Raw genomic sequence first — 19,891 nt, 5'->3', positions numbered from 1 at the left:
CTGCATAGCACATGAAGTCTTCCTGAAAATTATTAACACTTTCTTCTCATTCTTTGTCAGGTGCAGCTCTTAATGCATTGATATAATCAACCAAGCTTTTCTCTCTCCCTCTCTCTCTCTCTGTTTCTTGCCTTCCCCTTCCACTCTCATACATTTCTTTTAAGCAATACTTGGAAAAGTTAAACATTTACCTTTCACAGCTAGTCATTCTGGTGCCCCTCTGTGTGCTAAACTTAAGTTGAGCATTCTATGTAACTTGATGTCTTACCTTTCTGATTCTAGCATTTTATCGGTGCCTGAAAATTCCCATAATGCAGCTCACTTTAGTTCAGAAATATCAACTATTCTTCATACAGTGAGAAGCTGAGTGTCTGTGGACTGGTTGGCTATTCTGGAAATAGAATGTACTCTTCCATAAACTCAATCGTGTAGAAAATCCCCATTATGCTAGGTTCATTGACTGTTTTCTGAAAGGAAATTCTTTTAGGACAGTATTATGAATAAAGCAAATGGAGCTGTCAAAGCATAACCATGAAGAAAGTTGTTTGAGCCTCTTTTGCTGAAAAAGACATTGTCCTGATATAATTATAGTTTCTGAGTGTTATTGAAGCTTTAGAAGTACAATATACATAAAGTTTGATACTTTATGGCTTTCTAAAATACATCCTAATACTGAAATTCACTGAAATTCCACCAGGATCTCCCTGCTTTTTCTAAAAATCAAAAATTAAGACTATTAAAAGAGTAAATTTGACACATCATTTTTTTTCTACAAGTACTTCTATGTTTCTAAGGGAGAAATAACTCTATAAAATAAATAAAATAGAAATGAACTGAATTGAATTGAAATGAAATGAAATGAAATAAAGTAAAATAGATAAAATGTCTTCCAGAAAGGTCAACTAATATCAACCACAAAGCTCACCAGATCCTCGATAAAAAGAGAAAAACCCTACTATACAGTAATTGCACTACTTGGTATAAACCAAAAAAACACAAAAAAAGTAATTCAACCCCTTGAATACATGCACCCCGATGTTTATAGCAGCATTATTTACAATAGCCAAATTATGGAAGCAGCCCAAGTGCCCATCGATTAATGAATGAGTAAAGAAGATGTGGTATATATATGTGTGTGTGTGTGTGTGTGTGTGTGTGTGTATACACATAAATGGAATATTACTCAGGTATAAAAAAGAATGAAATCTTGCCACTTGGAGCTAGAGAATATAATGCTACCTGAAATAAGTCAGTCCGAGAAGGACAAATACCATATGAGCTCACTCACGGGTGGAATTTAAAGGAAAAAAAGAGAGACAAACCAAGAAACAGACTCTTAACTATGGCTGATAAACTGATGGTTCGCAGGGAAGAGGGGGCGGGGGAATAAGTGAAACAGGTGATGGGGATTAAAGAGTGCACTTACCATGCTGAGCACCTGGTGATACAAGAAATTGTTACAGCACTATGTTGTACACCTGGAACTAATATAATACAGTACCTTAAATATACTGGAATTCAAATTTTAAATTTTTTTAAAAGCTTACCAAAATCAACTAATTTCTACTTCTTTTGGTTAGGAACGTGGTTTATAGGAAGGTAAGAAGCAAGCAGAAGTAAGAAAAAGGATAATTTGTGTATTTATATTTACTCCATTTCTACGTCCTTTCCAAGAGCCAGAAAGAGGAAAGTTGATAGAGTTCTTTTTTAAATTCCCAGAATAAGAGGATCATTGAAGAGGAGAATAGAAATCCTTTCCCTATAGCTGCCAGGACAACATATAAAATATGGAAACCTTGAAATATAATAAAATAAGAAATAAAATGTGGAATCTCGGGGCACCTGGCTGGCTCAGTTGTAGAGCATGCAACTCTTGATCTCAAGGTTTTGAGTTCAAGCTGCACGTTGGGCATAGAAATTACTTTAAAAATAAATAAATAAAAATAAAAACAAGTGTGGAAACACCCCTAAAGGAATTAAAACTGCAATAAGGAGAACAAATTTCTTCTCATCTCTCAAGCTCCAGAAATAAGCAAGGCAGAGAATTCACTCCAGGTCTCCCTGGGAGGGATGAGGCACGACTTGGCAGAGATAATGTGGGTTCAGCGTGGCTTTGCCTTCCTAAAAGGTAGCCACAAAGTGCCCCTGTAAAGTTTCCATTCAGAAGTCAAGTTGTGTGAACCTGCTTTTATTTGTGTCACAAGGTTTCCGTATCTGTTGGAGAAAAAGTGGTTCTGGGCAGAAATCCTTGCCCCTTGCCTTGGGCAGGTCACTTAGCCACTCTTTAACAACTGCGAGGCAGGCAAAAGACCTCCTAAACTTGCAATCATTAAGTACCATCTAAATATCAAACGTCTGGGCAGAGATCAGTAAGAAATATGAATATTCCTTCTTGCCATTCCTAACCAACAAAGTCTACTTATTTTAACATTTCAGCTAATTATAAAAATTTTTCAAAAACAAAAGACAGTTTGATTGTTACATAATATTTGTCTTAAGTAGGGGACAAGTACAAAGATGACGGTTATTTTTAAGCAGAACTTTCTCCAGGGTTTTGGGGGAGGGAGTGGTGAGGAGGGAGGTTTTATTTATGTTTTATATTGTTTCATTTTACTCAAGACACCAAGGGCAATCAGTATGTTTGTTTCAGACTGTACCCAACAATGCTTCTCCCACTTTTGTTAATTATACTGTTTGGACTTTTCTGTCTTCTTTCCCTACCCACCCAGCTCAAATTCTAAGCCTGAGGTTTATTGTAAATGTAAATTCAATTACAAACAATAATCCAAATGGGTAGTGCTTTTTTATTGGTTGAAGAAAGGACAGATGGTCGTAAGCATATAACTGCTGTATCCACCACTTGCTCTCTTCTGAAAGCAAACTTTATGGCTAATTATAAATATTAGAGAAAAGAGACATGATTAAAACCTATATTTAAAAAAGTAATAGAGGGGCACCTGGGTGGCTCAGTCAGTTGAGCATATGACTTCAGCTCAGGTCATGATCTCATGGTTCGTGAGTTGAAGCTCCATGTCGGGCTCTGTGCTGACAGCTCAAAGCCTGGAGCCTGCTTCGGATTCTGTGTCTCCCTCTCTCTCTGCCCCTCCCCCGCTCACACTCTGTCTCTCTCAAAAATAAATATTAAAAACAAATTTAATTTAAAAAATGTTTAAGTAATAGAATTAAAAATATTAAAAATATATGGAGGGGCGCCTGGGTGGCTCAGTCAGTCAAGCACCTGACTTTGGCTCAGGTCATGATCTCAACAGTTCATGGGGTTTGAACCCTGCATCAGCTCTCTGCTGTCAGCCCAGAGCTCGATTTGGATCCTCCGTCCTCCTGTCTTTCTGCCCCTCCTCTTGCCCCTTGCCTTTCTCAAAAATAAATAAACCTTAAAAAAGAAAAAGAAAAATATGGAAACACATGAGAAAAAAATTTATCTTTCAAAGTAGCATATTGATAGTCACTCTTATTTTCTAGTGCTTTTCCCAAAGATATCAAAGAGACTTACTAGCACTCTAGAATTCCCACAGCATATAGCTGAGGAAAACAGTGTTATTGTGACTGTGATGTCAAAAATGAAAAAGACAGGGGGCACCTGGGTGGCTCAGTCAGTTAAGCGTCAGGCTTCAGCTCAAGTCATGATCTCATGGTTCATGGGTTCAAGCCCTGCTCAGGCTCTCTGTGCTGACAGCTAGCTCAGAGCCTGGAGCCTGCTTTAGATTCTGTGTCTCCCTCTCTCTCTGACCCTCCCCAGCTCGCACTATGTCTGTCTCTCAAAAATAAATTTAAAAAACATAAAACAAAAATTGTTTTAAAAAATGAGAAAGACAAAGCTGCAAGATGGCACGATTTACTAAATCTCACCAGTCGGTTCAGAATCTTTGAACAAACGTCTCCTTTCTCAAAAACTGAGTGCTGACTTCATCATAGTTGTGCAGCAGGGCGGCAGGAGCCAGAAGAATGGTGTTAGTAGAGCAACAGCTGCAGCTGTGGCGGATTTTATTACTCACCTACGCTGTGCCAGGCGTCGTGCGACAGGCTCCACGAGGAATCGGCCAGAACACGCAGGAAGGCTCTGCAGCTTGGCCCTGGGGACTGCCAAAGCCGCAGCGCCGCCCTCTCCCACCCCAAAACCATCCCGGCGCGGGGGCAAGTCTCCTACAATAGCAACCCAGTGCGCCTTCCCAGGGTGTGCATCCGCTAGGCATGGCCAGGGAGGGGCGCTCACCCCCTCAGCTAGCCTGTGCTGAGCCCCAGGGTGGTTAGCTGGTGGGTGGATGGGTGTCAGCCTGACCAGCTGCCTGCCAATGGCCATAAGAGTGGCCATAATACCCATGACATCTCTTCAAACCATGACCCACTTGGCCTTCCCTGGGCCTGTGAACTTGGAGTGGCGTTGTGCCAAGTTAGAGCATGCGCTCTTGGAGAAGACTGACGGCTCCCTCCCTAGAGCCCGGCAGCACTTGCAAGGGCGCAGGTGCACAGCCCCGCCTCACAGCTCTACCAAGAACCCAACCTTGACTTCTCAGAGAAGCCGCCCTAGTCGCTGTGGGAGATTCCTTCTCCATCTTCTCTGTCAAATCAATAGACTGGAGTAGACTGGAAATGTCACCCACTCAGTTTCATCAGAGCTATGTTGTGGTTTTAGTCGAACCAAAAAGTGGATGCTCAAGAAATAGGGAAGTTATATCAGATTTCAATGAAAACTATCAAGCAAGGGCCTTGGAAGGATGGACAGTGACTTCTAGGGTCAAAGGGCTTCAGAGAAATTGCCAATGTATTTATTCTCTTTCAGTCCCAAGTGTAGTGGCCTCTTCTCTCAACCTCCATCCTGGCCCTGAGCACTCCAGTTACCTCATACCGCCTAAGTCCATAAGTTCCAACCCCACGTTATTAGTGGATGAAGAATGCCCACCAGGAGAGGTAAGATTATATGTGTCCTGGGGGCTTGGCCAGGTGAGGTGCCATGTGATTCTTGAGTGTGCAGTCAAGGCTGTATCTAAATAACTGGTGCTCCAGGCCCAGGCAGGCACGATCCCCCAGACCTAGTCCAGGACTGGCCTGCCAACTTGACATCATGGCACAAGGCTAACACAAGAGAGCTTCCCAACTGAAGCCTAAGTCAAGAGCAAGGGTCCGATCAAGTCACTGGAAAACAAACCGACGGGGCAGAAAAGCAAAAGCCAAATATGTGATCAAGAGAGAAAGGACACTGAGCCGAGCCAAAGGGGTCAGAACCAGCTTGAGGCAGAACCCAGAGAGATGGTCTGAGCTGAGAGATGGTCAGACAAGCAAGAAACCTCAAGTCTTGGGGCGCCTGAGTGGCTCAGTCGGTTGAGCGTCTGACTTCAGCTTAGATCATGATCTCGCAGTTCGTGGGTTCCAGCCTCGCGTCGGACTCTGTGCTGACAGCTCAGAGCCTGGAGCCTGCTTCGGATTCTGTGTGTCCCTCTCTCTCTGCCCCTCCCCGGCTCATGATCTCTCTCTCTCTCTCTCTCTCTCTCAAAAATCAATAAATGTTAAAAAAATTTTTTTTAAAGAAACCTCAAGTCTAAGGGGAGCAGTGGGGATCTGATGTTATCTTTAGCCATAAAGCTCCTGACCACGGGGGTCAGAAGAAACCAGCTAAAGGGAAAGACCCAAAATGAGTGGGAAGTCTTAAGAGCCGGTCAGCGGAGAAATGTGTCTGCAAGTGGCTTCTGTGTCTCACGCAGTGGGCATCCCTAGAGCACGTCAGGTGGCCCAGTTCAGATGCTGTGCGTAGACGTGGGACACACAGGTAAAATTCCTAGGCTTGAAGAAGTCCCACTGACTTGTCACTATCTCCGGGAACATGCACACAAGGCTAATGTACAGGAACACAGAAAGGCACACAACCATGCGAGTCGCAACATTCTCAGTAAGGGACAATAAGTGACAAATCAGCTTTGATTATTACCAAACCAGAGGGGCGCCCAGGTGGCTGATTCGGCTGGGCATCCCACTCTTGGTTTCAGCTCAGGTCATGATCTCACGGTCTGAGGGATCGAGTCCCACGTGGGGCTTCATGCTGTTAGAATACAGCCTGTTTGGGATTCTCTCTGCTCCCTCAGTCTCTCTCTTTCTTCCTCTCTCAAAATAAATAAATACACTTAAAAAAAAAGCTGAATTGTCTTTTCAGCCTAACACATTTCTTGGAAGCACAAATTATTGAAAGAACCATCTTTACGAGTGCGGCCTGGCCCAAAATTCTATTTTGCTTCTTACTCTTTTTGTGGGGTGACCTTTGCCAGTCCTTCACCCAGAGCCCCCAAGACAGCGGGCAGTGCCCCTACCAACACGCAGTGCAGTGAAGTGTGCCTTGGCCCTCTGTCAACTAAGTCAGCAGAGCAAACTAACACCCTCGACAGGTGTGTATTCATTAACAGGATGTGCAAAAACAGGCATTTGTTGTAACAGGGAGCAGATAACGTGCCCTTCCTGATCTGGGACAGCATTAGCACAAACTGTCTTGTGTTGATGTTCAGCGCTATCATTGTTTCTAATAAGCAGTGTTTTCCTGCAAGGGATGTTGTCGTTTCAATATTTTCACCTCACCATTAAGTACTTTCCTACTGTCTAGAGCAAAATATAAGCATGGAAAGGTGACATTGAGCAAATGGAAGACAGTCCCAAATAAAACAGATTAAACATCTCTGAATCTTTGAGTCTATTCAGTCTGTAAAGTAAGTGGTGACTGCTGACTGCCTGTCTGTGTCTTTTCTAGGCAGGTCGAGGGCTCTTGAAGGAACAGTACCTCGTAGGAATGGTTAACATTTACAACTTTGCAAAGAATTGAGCTAAATCTTTATTTGCACCATCTCATTTAATCCTCCCAACAACCCAAAGTGCTGATAATATGATTATCCCCATTATGTAAGTGACGAAGCTGAACTTGAACCCAGGTGTCTCTGAGACCAAAACCATATGCACTCACAGCAGCTATAAAGATGATAAAAATGTGAGGATGAGCACTTTGAATAAATACTTTTGACTTAAAAAGGTCACACAATGACACATGTCAGTGAGAAACTCAATGGCACGTCTTTCTCTCGGCCTAGGAGGGAGGTGGTTTTTCCCGGAATAGGTATGAAGATGAAGCCAAAGGAAATGGCTGATTTATTTTTTTCCAGACGAGGTATTTATGTGATGGATATTCTGAAGACACAAGTATTTTTCCTTTCAGTTGTTTGCTGTTTTGGTGGCTCAACCCTAACCGGGGGCCTAGAGAAACTCCAGAACCTTGTGAGCCAGTGGATTCCCAGCAGGTCACCTCCGTCTGGGTCAGTCTTGGGACGAGCAGGGCACGTCAGCCCCTGAAGCCCAACCTGGGTTAATGACAACGCTGGGGACCCTGCCCGACCGAATTCAGTGCTGAGAGCCATGAAAAAAGAGCTCCATAAATCTTCTGCCCACGAGGAAAAGGTCTGGCTTCCCACTTTGGGATAAACAAAGTTAGCATTTCAAAGCAACCTGCTACTACTCACCATGATTTGCATACAAATGCCAACAAACAACCTCCCATTGTTAAACAAGACAGCGGAGGCTGTCGGACTTTATTGCCCACCAATAGCGTTTGTCACAATCCAGGGCCTTGCAAGATTTACCTCGTAACCGGCTTCACAATCAAGTGTGGGTCTGGGAAATGACCCTTGGCATTTAGCTATCCCGGATGACAGCCAACCTACCGCCTTTAGACAGCCTCCAAGCAGCACCACCTTCAGGCTTTGGCAGCCTGTGAATTCGGTAGCCAGAAGGGAGGAATCCCAGGGGAACCCGAGCCCCAGCACGATCAGCCCTGCCCCGGCTTTTGCAGAGAATACGTTTCGTTTTTCCAGCCAAAAAGTTTGCCTTTGGATGTTGACAACAGTGCTGCCTTTAAAGAAATGGGGTTTCTCTTTTCCACACTTTATTCGTATTTTCTTACGGTTAGTAAGAAAGAATACATTTTTAAATGTTTTTTATTTATTTTTGAGAGGAAGAGAGAGCGTGCAAGAGGGAGGGACAGAGAGAGAGGAGGGATAGAGACTCCAAAGTGGGCTCCATATTCCTGACAGTAGCAAGCCCAAGGCGGGGCTCGAACTCACGGACTGTGAGATCATGACCTGAGCTGAAGTTGGTCTCTGAGCCGACCGAACTACCCAGGCACCCACTATTTGTATTTTAACACACACTACCGGAAGCTTGAAGCCAAGGGCTCACAGAAAATATAAATATATGTACATATAAAATATTTTTAATAGAGGAAAGGCTTATGAGAAACTAGAAACAATATAACGGTTGAAAAGTCATGATCATTCCCCACTGCCCCCTACACACACATAAACACAACCATTTTTTAACTTGCATTTCATTATTTAAAGGTACCTACGCAGTAAGTAATTTTATTAAGAGAACACTAATAATCAAAGAAACATATATAAAGTCTCAATTATAAAAGTACAAATGGATGCATAAGATTTTGAAGTAAAAGGTAATCCTTTAATGAAGATGCTACGTGTGGAGAGAGGGGCGGGTAATGTATAACTAACCTTTGGTATGACCTTGAATGCAGGACGCAGCAACTATTTGTTGCTTTTATTATAGCCTCTGGTTAGAGGTTCAATTCCAGGAGGAGAAAAGAGAATCCGCCCAAGTTACCCCAATGTGGCTGAGACGATCCAGTCGAAGATGAAAGAGGCAGCCTGCTGATTTCAGGTACTTCACCTATTGGCCCAACAAAACTCTCGGTGGCTCATTTTTTCATTAAACACCGTTTGATGAAATCTTTGAATATTTTAAAATACAAAAAATGAAGGTACAATTCTTAGTTTAATGGAGAATAAGGATATGCTTCTTGGTGAAAAGCAGAATCTTTAAATCAGCTTAGAGATAGCACCAAGTATAAAAGGTGGGGGTGCAGCTGACCTTAGCAATGCTTCATTAATTTTCAGATCTATTTGAATTGCTTCTCCTTAACTCCCTTCACTAGGAACTTGTTTTCCTTTGGGCTTCTCATACAAAATTATAACTCTTTAACACAATAGTTTAGGGGCGCCTAGGTGGTTCAGTTGGTTAAGCATCTGACTCTTGATTTTGGCTCAGGTCATGATCTCACGTTCATGAGTTCAAGGCCCACGCTGGGCTCTGCACTGTTAGTGCAGAGCCTGTTTGGGATTCTCTCTCCCTCTTTCTGTGCCTCTCCCCTGCTTGTGTACACTCACACTAACTCTCTCTCTCTCTCTCTCTCTCTCTCTAAATAAACAAATAAACATTTTTAAAAGATATCTTAGGAGCACCTAGGTGGCTCAGTCGGTTAAGCGCCGGGCTTTGGCTCAGGTCATGATCTCTCCGTCCAAGGGTTCGAGCCCCGCGTCGGGATCTGTGCTGACAGCTAGCTCAGAGCCTGGAGCCTGCTTCAGATTCTGGGTCTCCCTCTCTCTCTGACCCTCCCCAGCTCGCACTGTCTCTCTCTGCCTCTCAAAAATAAATAAAAAACATTTTTTTAAAGTCTTAAAAAGTATTTAAAAAATAAAGCAATAGTTTGAAAGAATGGGGAAACCAAAGAGAAAGACATTTGTTTGTGTACTGACAGCCTGGATTCAAATGCTTACTGCAAGATGCCTCAGTCCGCCTTCACTTCATTCCCTCCTTGGATCACAGCAATTTACAAAGGCTATTGGTCCCAGCCCCTCCCCACTGGGAGTTCACAGTTTAATCCCTAAATCTGGGTGAGAAATACCCCATCTAGCAAGGCAACTGTGAATGAAAGTCTTGAGTATCAAAATCACATCTATGAAACAGAGTAAAAAACAAAAAGAGAAAGAAAAAAGCCTCAGCGTGGACTCCCGACGCTGGAAAAGTAAGAGACCGCTTTTAGAAGTGTGGTGTTTTTCCACTGTCCTCATCAGTTCCCCAGGGAAATTCCAAGGGGAAGAGACCAGGGATAAAGAGCTTTCTGTATTTCTCTTGGTTTTAACTGTTAAAACAATTTTTGTTCCATTAGGTTTGTAATATGAGAGCATTCACAGTGAATTTACACAACAGCCTCTGACTTTATTAATTCATCACAATGAACTTAGTATTCACATGTCTAAAAACAAATTGCTGACCTCCCATAAATCCCAACATCTACTTACACATGGCCTTGAAAATTGTCCAGTGGAAAACGAGTCCGGGATTTCAAAGACTGTTTGGTTAGCACGGCATATACATATACATGCCGTGTACATATGTGCATTTATGTACATATGATTAGTTATCAACTCAGCTCTTCAGGATTCTGCTCAGGTTAATCCAACATCAATCTGATCTGCAAGATACAGGCTGCTAAGCATGATCTGAAGGAGTGGCTATGCTAGATGGAGGGGATCTCCTCAAAATCTTGAGGAATGATAGATGCCTTGAGATATTGTCTAATTGCTTATCCAAAGTATCCCCCAAGATAGCTCATCAATGCCTTTCCTGGAATCCCTTTTAATATTCATAGAATGGGAAACGTTTGTACAAATATGGCTGGCAGGCCTCCCCCATAACACACTTTGAAACCCTCCAAAGCAGATCCATTGGAAAATCGCCACCACGCCACAAGCAGTATGCCCCTAGCTGGCTACACTCAGCTCCACCACCCCCCGGGGTCTCTCTCCAAATTTCCAGAATGGCAGACAGGTGAATTACGCCATCACACACCAAAATGGGCTACAGCATTAGCTGACGAGCCAAGACACGTTCGGAGTCCAGAACGGTTCTCCAAATAGAGTTGTCAAATTCTGAAAGAGCATTTAATTTTGTTATTTCATTGGATCTCGGATTCTCAGATCAATGACCTGCCTTTTTAAATCAGCCACGTGAGAACAACATTGACAGAATGAAGAGAGGGAAGAAGAATGAGTTGGTGTCTAAAGCAGTGCTTTTTCCATTACAACTGTGACCCACAGAGCCACTAACTAAATTAACTTCATCTAGGGAAATTAACTGGATTTTTCACTAACTAGGGCACCCTTCCCCACCCACGCCCCTTCAAACAGACGTTCACACAATCCAAAAAACCTGTTGTGGAACTATTTGTATCTTGTTCATTTATGGGGCGAATTATAATTGATGGTGGCACTTGTCTAGAATGCATCAATCAGACACAAACCGCTGAAACGGTCACTGTCGTCCAACTAACTCCCTTGATCTTCTCACTGAATTAACCACCAGGAGCAGCTGAAATTCTAGCACTTCATTCTGTCAACTACCAAAAACAACAAAACAAAACAAAAATAGGTACATAAAACCAAAATGTTCTGATCAGTAGCCACTAGGTAACCCCAAAAGGAAACAATCATACATCAATATCATTAGTAGATGAGAGGCTAAACGCAATAAATTAAAAACAAATATTAAAAATGCATTCTGCCATTCATCTCAAGTATGCACGATCTGAAATACTAAAGTCAAGTAAACATCCACAGTAAAGGTGGATCCTCTCAAATTTTGAGGAATATTATGTCGGGCCACTCTAGTTCACCCAAGATCCTTGAGTATATTAATAGAAATAATTAGTATACCACCATACAATAACCTCATAAAGTATTATTATTGCCCCCATTTTACAGGTAACAAAACTGAGTATTTATTTATTTAATTTTTTTTTAAAGTTCTTTTTTTATGTCTTTATTTTTGAGAGACAGAGAGAGACAGCATGAGCAGGGGAGGGTCAGAGAGAGAGGGAGACACAGAATCTGAAGCAGGCTCCAGACTCTGAGCCGTCAGCACAGAGCCCGATGCGGGGCTCGAACCCACGAACCGTGAGATCATGACCTGAGCCGAAGCCGGACGCTTAACCAACTGAGCCACCCAGGCGCCCCCAAAACTGAGTATTTAAAGAGCTTAAGGAATTTGCCCAAGTTCACACAGCTGGTAGAGACGAAGAGGGGGCACTGGCACCCAGGCTGTGAGACTCCAGAGTGCACTTGACCACTACTATCCTGTATGCGATGGGCCTCATCATTCTGCGTAACTTTCAGAGGCTTAATGTTTTTTGGGCTGAGACAGCGAAGAAGACCAATTAGAAGTTATAAGGAAAAAAATCTGTTCTGGCCCCAAAAAGGCTGGTTCCAGACTCATGATACTAGATGTCACTGCTTTCAAGCTTTTAGCCTATAATCAGGCCATATTGAAACCAGATTTACGAGCTCTTCAGAGGAGAGCTTTGTGATTTTCTAAAGCAGACATGTTTGGTATTTTAGAAGGTCAAGCCCCCTATGGTGCAGTGTTTTTAATAAAATCAGTTCAGCAGAAATTAGAGACACACCAGTCAATTTCTAGGAAGCCTCTGAACCATTCAAAATAAGGGGGAGGGGGAAAGAACATAAAAGACACAACCGCGTACAGATCTACTTTTTTCAAAAAGGGTAGAATGTAAGGGGTGTAGATATAGAAACATCATGGCAAATTTGGTCCCATTTGTCTCTGGTTTGGGCAAATTTCCACTTGGAAAAAATATTACTTTTTGGGGGGGTAAGTTCTATGTCAATATTAAACAAGGCTGTTCCTGGTCAGCCCAGCCTTGTACTGTCCGCTCAGAGTAACAGTAAACATCTCTATGAGGGAAAAACCAACAAACCAGTCATCACCTTTCTGACATCACCGGATCAGGTAGGTAGTTATTTCATGAAGGGCCCTTTATCTCAGCTCTGGCAACTTCCACACTCTCAGAGGAAAGCAGAAGCACCAACTATATTTAGTTCTTGGTAAAAATCAAAGTTGAGAAACCTGTAATATTTTCGTCGAAAGGCCAAGTTATGCCCAGATCTGACTTTAAGCCTGGCGGTGAGGGCATGTGCAAATACTAAATGAATAAGTATCTCATTTAGTATTTATGAATACTAAATATGAAGGGGAAAGGGCTTGTAATTTGGAAGACACAGGGCCAGTCTTATGCGGCTAGCATCTTAGCACCCGGGACACCCAGTCTGGCCATGAGGGCAGGGGCACAGGGCCACCATCTCACTGGACAGGGAGGTGTCAACAGCCTTGTGAATTTACAGAAGGAACATGAGACGGGTCAGCAGACACAGAACACAGCAGCCGAGATGCCCTACGTTCATCTTCCGTAAGATGTGATTACAGCGCCGGCGGAGACCCAGGCCTTTCCTGGAGGATGAGTTTCCTGGTTGTCAAGGGTTTCAAAATAGGAGACTTTATTTTTATTCTATTTTTTTTAAGATTTGTTTCTAAGTAATCTCTACGACCAATGCCCACAACCCTGAGATCCACAGCATATGCTCTACCAACTAAACCAGCCAGGCACCGCCAATATAGGACTTGAACTCTTTCAGAGTTTCTAGTTAACTGGTACTTGGAAGAAACGGGGGTGAATAGAGACTAACAGCAGGACCAGCAGGGGAAAACGAGCTACACAGAGCTGATACAAACGCTGGCCACTGGAAGAATCACCAAGCTCTAGGATGCTGGATGTGAAAGGAGAACGGACAAGGAGCAAGAAGTCTTAACTGTCAAGCTGCAAAACTACTGTAACTGGATCTGGCGCCACAAGTGCAGGTGAGAGTGCAAACTCCGTCAACTGGCAATTTTGGTGAATTATCTTCCCGGGACAGTTGTGGTTAGGTCCCACAATTCTCTGGCTCCCTTAAGAAGTGACACTCCTAAAACTTAACCCATTTTATAAACTGTAAGTCATGCATGTAAGAATTGTCATTCTCAAAAAGCACAATACGAATGCTGTCATTTATTAAAATGTGTATTTATTCCGTAGCCTATTGTGTATGGGGCTGTGGTCTACAATTATGAAATGATGTAGGTTATTGTTTTTAGACTAGTCATTGCAACTCAGAATGTTCCATGAACTTGGCTACTGCATCTGTCTTAAGGAACCCAAATTATGCTGATCATAAAATATTCCTCCAAATATGCACACACATCCCTTAACGCTCATCAAAGACAACCCCATACTCAAATATGCAGACTATAGGTTAATTTTTAAGCAGAAGTTTCAAATATACAAAAGGACCAAGGGAAAAAAAAATCCTACCTGGCGAATTTTCTCATGTGTAGGATAACAAAGACCTGTTTGGGGGAAAAATACACAAATGTGGCATGGGTTTAAATTCAGGCTGAGCAGTGTTGTCAGATAGAAAGTCCTGCAGGCATGAAAACACAGTCTATCAGTGGCTGAAAAGTCAATGTCAGTGTGTGTTCTTTAAATCTCAATTGATAGAAATAGTGTTCACTATTGAAACCCTTTCTAAACATTGAGAAGGAAACAAAATGTTAGTATAATGAAGGAAGGTTTGCAAACTAGGCTAATTTGGGGTTCAGAATATTTAATTTGATTTGAGACCAAGTTAACCAATAAATTAATCAACAGTAAAAGTAGACAGTGACTAATTTGAACTCGAAGTTTTGTTTAGTGGGTTTGGTTTGGTTTTCCTTTTTGGGTTGGAGGTAGACACATTTTACAAAGCATTCCAGAGCAGCTGGACTAAGCTGATAAATAACTACCTTTGCTAAGGCAGCTCTAGATACTGATCTATCACATCCGACCTGGTATAAATAAATCTTAAGATGTCTCTCAGATGAACGCTCAAAACCAGAATTATCCTAACAAAAAATGGGGGTGAGACACTGAGCAAGGGGCAGTACACATTTGGAAACTTGCCACCACGCTGTGAGAAAATTACAAATACACATGCACGAATAAACAAGATCCTGGCCTTGTTTCAAAACAAAAAGCAAAACAAAACAAATCAAGCGCAATCCTATCGCGGAGACCTTACTAGGATCAACAACAGATCTTTGTAGAACGAACATGTATGTCATTTCTTATACTTCCCACGTAGTTTTTAATTTATGACAAGACACAGCTAAATTTCAGACAAAAAATAGATATATATATTTTTTAAATCTTTACAATAAATCAGGACGTCGGAGCTGACACAGAGCACACGTCAGTGTATGTAGGGACTCGATTCCAGCTCGCACAGATGCAAATAACCCTGGTAACAGTGCGTGCACAGTCCTCTCTTTGCTTTTTAGGATTTTAGAGCAAATAATACATTTGACTGCATTCAAGTCTGTGCAAATAATCCTTCAGAAGAAATATCCAAGATTCTGGCCGCAGAGGTCATTTGGTCTCTCCCAGATGATGACGGGAGTTTGTTTTTCTTCAGATAAAGTGCTCCTGGTCCAGCAGAACTCAAGGCCTTCAAAGCGTCCAGGGACTCGGGTGTGGATGAGGCTCTGTCATACGAACTCCAGCTTCCCATGCCCGCTGTACATGCCCCAGTGAACGAGCGAGAGGATCTTCTCGTTGCCGAGGTCTGCCTGCCTCAGTTTGTCACAGGTCAGGCAGCAATTCTCATGCCCACTCACGGGCACCATGCACTCCAAGTCCAACTTTGCAACCTGCCCCTTTTTGGAATGGTGTCCGTGGAAGCTGTAGTGCAAACGCGAGAGCATCTGCTGCCGCTGGTCCTGCAGTCTCTTGTTCTCGCTTCGAAGCATCCTCAAGGCTAACATAATAAGCAACACTAAAATCAGGCCGCCGGCGATGGGCACGGCGATCACCGCTGCCCGGAACCACAGCTCTTTGGAAGAAGTCAGCTCCTGCACTTTGGTGATGAGGTTCCTGCTCCCGTCGTGCTGATGCCGGTTTCCTTGTCCTGAGAAAGTACAAGGAACGGTCAGATTGTGTTAACCCCTCCCGTGCACACTTACAAGCATCTATCCACCTGGCACAAGGTACCCCATTTAAAAAGCGTACAATGACAACAACAATATTCAGAAAATGAACATTGCAAAAATGATGCAAAGAGGCTTACAAAAAACAGGTGGCTAGAGACTGTCGTCACTAAAGAGCCATGGTCTTCTGAGGTCTTGAACACGTAGAAAAACCAGGCAAAGCCTATTGCGTAGACAGACATCTAATGCTCAGGCAGACATAAAAGCTACTCAATAGAGACACATCTTTGCATCCAGCCATGCTTCTCTCTCCGGGGTCTCTAATTACATTCACAACAAAATCAATAGCAGACATGCCAAGTCACGGCTGCCACAAGCATGTAGATCAGGGCAAGCGTTCTGCTTAGAAAGGGCTTCTACCTACCTGAGGCGTCCCCCTTGGGAGGAGCGAGAACATCTTGCAGCCCTCTGTAATTGCACATATCTTCGTGACAGCATCCCAATGTGGGCATGGCAGTGCCAGAGTGGTTTCGTGCCTGTTTGGCTTGGCACACGTCTGCTGTGCTTGCGAGAGAGTCCAGGCAGCCGTGGGTGAGAGGGGAGTTTGTGTTCTGAGGATCAAGAAGTCTAGAGAAGCAGGCACTCAGCTCAGATTTACACATATAGCCAGTGGCCACACAGTGGGCAGCATCACAGTAGCATCTGATTTCACCTGAAAACAATGAGAGATTGCGTCAAACTCCTTCTGGGAGCAGATAATGCGTCTCCCTGAGCAATTGCTAAATCTCAAGATCAAAGGAGCTAACTTTAAGGATATTCAGCCCAGGGCCTACAATGGCTGTCCACGTAGACTTGGAAAAGCCCTAGGTGCTTAAGTTTCAATCCAGTTCAATGTAATTTTAGAAATGTATTAATCCCAATTGCAGAGACTCAGAGTTCAGTTGTGATTTCTGATGAGTTAGCAAGTAATTCAAAATACTACTTTTGGTCTTGAAGGAAAACAATCACCACGATAATTTCTCCTACCGTAAGGTAAATTACACTGTTTATTCATCTTAATCCTACGTGACCATACAACATTAAAATGTTAGGCTTTTTGATTTTGTCAGTATAAATATTTGATCGGAACTACTGAATTGTTTACTACCTTAAAGGGCTGTGCCAAGATTTAAGAGCTTTAGCTAACACCTTATAAAGTTATTAACTAGAAACACAACAATCTAGAAATTGCTCCGGTCAGGAGGTTTTAAAACTATGAAACTGGGCAGCTATTTGCAACCTCTCTAGAAAAGGCAAACTTTCCCTATAAAGATCTTTTCATGCAGAGGAGCTTTTAGTCAGTATATTGTAAAACAGGAACTAGGCAGTTTACAATTAGTGGTTTGCTTGCCAAAGTCAATTTCTTTCAGCCCAAATGGAAAGTCATAAAACTGGGGGGCGGGGGGGAGGGGCGGGGGGGGAGGGTGGAAGGAGGGGAGGCTGGTGTAAAAAAAAAAAAAAAAGGCAAAGCGAACTTCTTGGTCCCTTAACTCCCCAGTTTTACATGTAATTCAACGTGGGATCAAAAAGGGGAAACGTTGAAACTGAAAATCCTCCCCGGTTGAATGAAAAATCCTTAAGGAAACCTCAAATTTTTCTCCAGGAAGTGATTAAAAGTTTCCTTTATAAAACCTATTTGGGGCGTTGCAAGTCACTGGTAACATTTTGCTGCAAGGCTTGCTCTGAGGCTTTTAGCATCAATTTCTAGTTGAAATACTCTGGGTTTCAGAGCTATCCCTAATACCGTCTCTGAGCCAGGGGACTCAGGTCACTGTCCTACGCCACAACTAAAGCTACTAGAACTGAACTAAAGCACACAACCCCTTCTGGCTTCCCAATATGAAGTTCTTCTGTCTAGTTGCTGAAACCTCTGCTCTGAAATTAAACACCAGGGACTGGGGCTTTATAGACCTCTTCCTACCCTTCCTTTCTTCCTCCTCCTCTCCCTGAGCGGGAATGCCTGAGTAAGGTGTCTCATTTAATTATCTGTCCAAATTCCAGGCCACCGTATGGTGTGCTCAGTTTTCACCAGAGGCTGCAAATGCTTCGGTTCTTAAAAAAAAAAAAAACCTGCCAGCCAAACACAGATCTTCGACAATGGGAGTTTTTAACCGTCCAAAGCCAGAGGTCTTCCTCCTAGCCTAAATCTACACTCCCTGTCACGGGTCTGGCACCCGAGTCCCTTCTCCAGGAAGACCTTGAAGCTGGAACCCTCCTTTGCGGTGGGGGGGGGGGGTCTTTGCCTCCTCCTTTCCAAGCTTGATATTTTGCATAAAGGTCACCAGTTTTACGTGGGGAGGACTACATATCCCTAGTCCCACAAATTCCATGTGTAGATTTAAAGTAGAAATAAAACAGATTAAAAGTCAATTCTGGTCCTATTCACCTCACTCCTAGCACAGAAAAAGAAAAAAAAAGTAAAATGTTTATGAGAACCTATTTAAAATGCTATATTTTCAATGACCTAAAACAGTCTAATAAAATTTTGACAGGTAACTACGAAAGTTCTAACAACTTTTTTTTTAATTGAAGCCACATTTGAACAAGTTGAATGGACTTTTGTATTACTGTATTAAAACTATATTTCTGTCGTTTCATAAAGTTTCTTCCTGTGGCATGCGAAAGGCCCAGAAAGGGGACTGGTATTTGGAAACAGTGAACAATGCTCTTCTGTTCCCCCCCCTTCTTGTTACTGTATGTAGTGATTACACAAAAATGTCTGCTTTAGTCAAGATGGCTACAGGAGAGACTGCTGGCTTCTTTTAAAGCTTTTGAAGTCCGCAGCAGTCAGAAATCTCTGATCCCCTAATTATATCATTATCAGGCACATAGTTTCGGTATCTGTGACTTCATGTCAGCCTCAGTCCCTCCCTGTTCTGCTGGCCTTTGATAGGGCCAGGAGGCGCCCCTCTGCAGGCTACCAGGGCTGTTATTTAGGGTTAATTACACCCTTCCTTCCCAAATAAATAAATACTGTAGCACATCATCCTTGCTGGGCTAGCTTATCCTTTAACCTCATGCCTGCTACATGGCAATTAGAGAAGGGGGGTGGTGCAAAAGCGAAATAACGCTTCCCAGTTAAAAAAAAAAAAAAAAAAGTATCTGTTCTCAACAGTAGGCAGAGTTCATGGAGGGGCGGGGGAGGTGGGCGAACGTTGAAATCTAGGAGTTTGGGTTATTTCGACCTGAAAGGCGAAAGCCTGCAGGGGGAAATAAAGAACCTGACCTGTGCCTCTTTTTCTTTTCTTTCTTTTCTTTTACTTTTTTTCGTTTTTTTTTTTTTTAGTGTGTAAAATATGAAGTGAGTGGTAAGTAAGACCGCTGACAGAGCCTACCCCTCCCAGGGACCGCGAAGCCACAAGCACACACTCCTGCACAGACACACACACTTCGAGCACCTACTCTCGCACCGGGAGTCACGCAACTCGCTGGCTCACAAAGACACTCAGAGACACACACAAAGCCACGGTCGCGGACAGAGCCGCACGTGGAGATGTGCGGGGACACCCCCACACCCTGGCGCGGTGCAGCCGCGGGCAGAGTCGGCTGTGCCGCCCGTCTGTGCCACCCGGCCTCGCCCGCCCTCGGGGTGCGGAGGGAGGCGGCGGCCCAGCGCACTCCACGGCCCTGCTCCCCGGCTGCAAACGCTCAGAAGTTCACTACGGACGACTTCCAAAACCATTCAGACAACCACTTTCCCTGAGGTCTGACTCCACCTCCGCGCGCCGCGCCCGGGACACCCGCCACCGCCGCGACTTCTAAGAACGGACGGACAACTTGTCGCGACCTGCGGGCTCCAGAGCGGGAGGAAACCTCGCCCGCCGCTAACAAAGCCTTGGCAGCCAACTTCAAAGGCCCGCGGTGGCGGCCGCCCGGGGACCCCCGCGTGCCCCTCCCCGGGGAGCCCGCGCCCCGGCCGGCCGGCGGGCACCCACCTTTGGTGAGCAGCACGGCCATGGCGCAGAGTTCGAGCTGCAGCCAGATGAAGATGTAGCTGGAATGGCGATCCATTGACGCCCCCCACGGCCGCGGCGCCCCCGCCGGCTCCCGGAGCCGCGGCGCAACTGCAGCCTACGACTCCCGGAGCGCGCCGTGCATGGGTGCTGCCCGAGAAGGCGAGCGCCGTCAGCGACCGGGCGAGGGGCCGGGCCGCGGCCGGAGCATG

General features: G+C 44.0%; 1 protein-coding gene across 1 annotated transcript; it reads right to left on the bottom strand.

Annotated features, from left to right (window-relative positions):
* Window positions 1-13,729: 13,729 nt before the first annotated feature.
* On the bottom strand, window positions 13,730-19,830 carry BAMBI (BMP and activin membrane bound inhibitor). The gene is made up of 3 exons (XM_029954068.1): window positions 19,662-19,830; window positions 16,112-16,399; window positions 13,730-15,668 (listed from the first exon to the last, which is right to left on the bottom strand). Exons 1-3 carry the CDS (start codon window positions 19,735-19,737, stop codon window positions 15,250-15,252), a joined length of 783 nt encoding a protein of 260 aa, XP_029809928.1. The 5' UTR covers window positions 19,738-19,830; the 3' UTR covers window positions 13,730-15,249.
* Window positions 19,831-19,891: the final 61 nt, after the last annotated feature.

The sequence above is a fragment of the Suricata suricatta genome, chromosome 10 (genome assembly GCF_006229205.1).
Source record: "Suricata suricatta isolate VVHF042 chromosome 10, meerkat_22Aug2017_6uvM2_HiC, whole genome shotgun sequence".
Classification (NCBI taxonomy): domain Eukaryota; kingdom Metazoa; phylum Chordata; class Mammalia; order Carnivora; family Herpestidae; genus Suricata; species Suricata suricatta.
The sequence above is the reverse complement of the archived record's forward strand: the minus strand, read 5'-3'. Positions and strand labels throughout refer to the sequence as shown.

Coding starts and splice junctions, on each gene's coding strand:
- BAMBI (XM_029954068.1), bottom strand. CDS start 19,737: ATGGATCGCCATTCCAGCTACATCTTCATCTGGCTGCAGCTCGAACTC. Junction 16,400..19,661: donor GGCCGTGCTGCTCACCAAAG/GTGGGTGCCCGC, acceptor CATTGTTTTCAG/GTGAAATCAGATGCTACTGT. Junction 15,669..16,111: donor TCCCAAGGGGGACGCCTCAG/GTAGGTAGAAGC, acceptor GTACTTTCTCAG/GACAAGGAAACCGGCATCAG.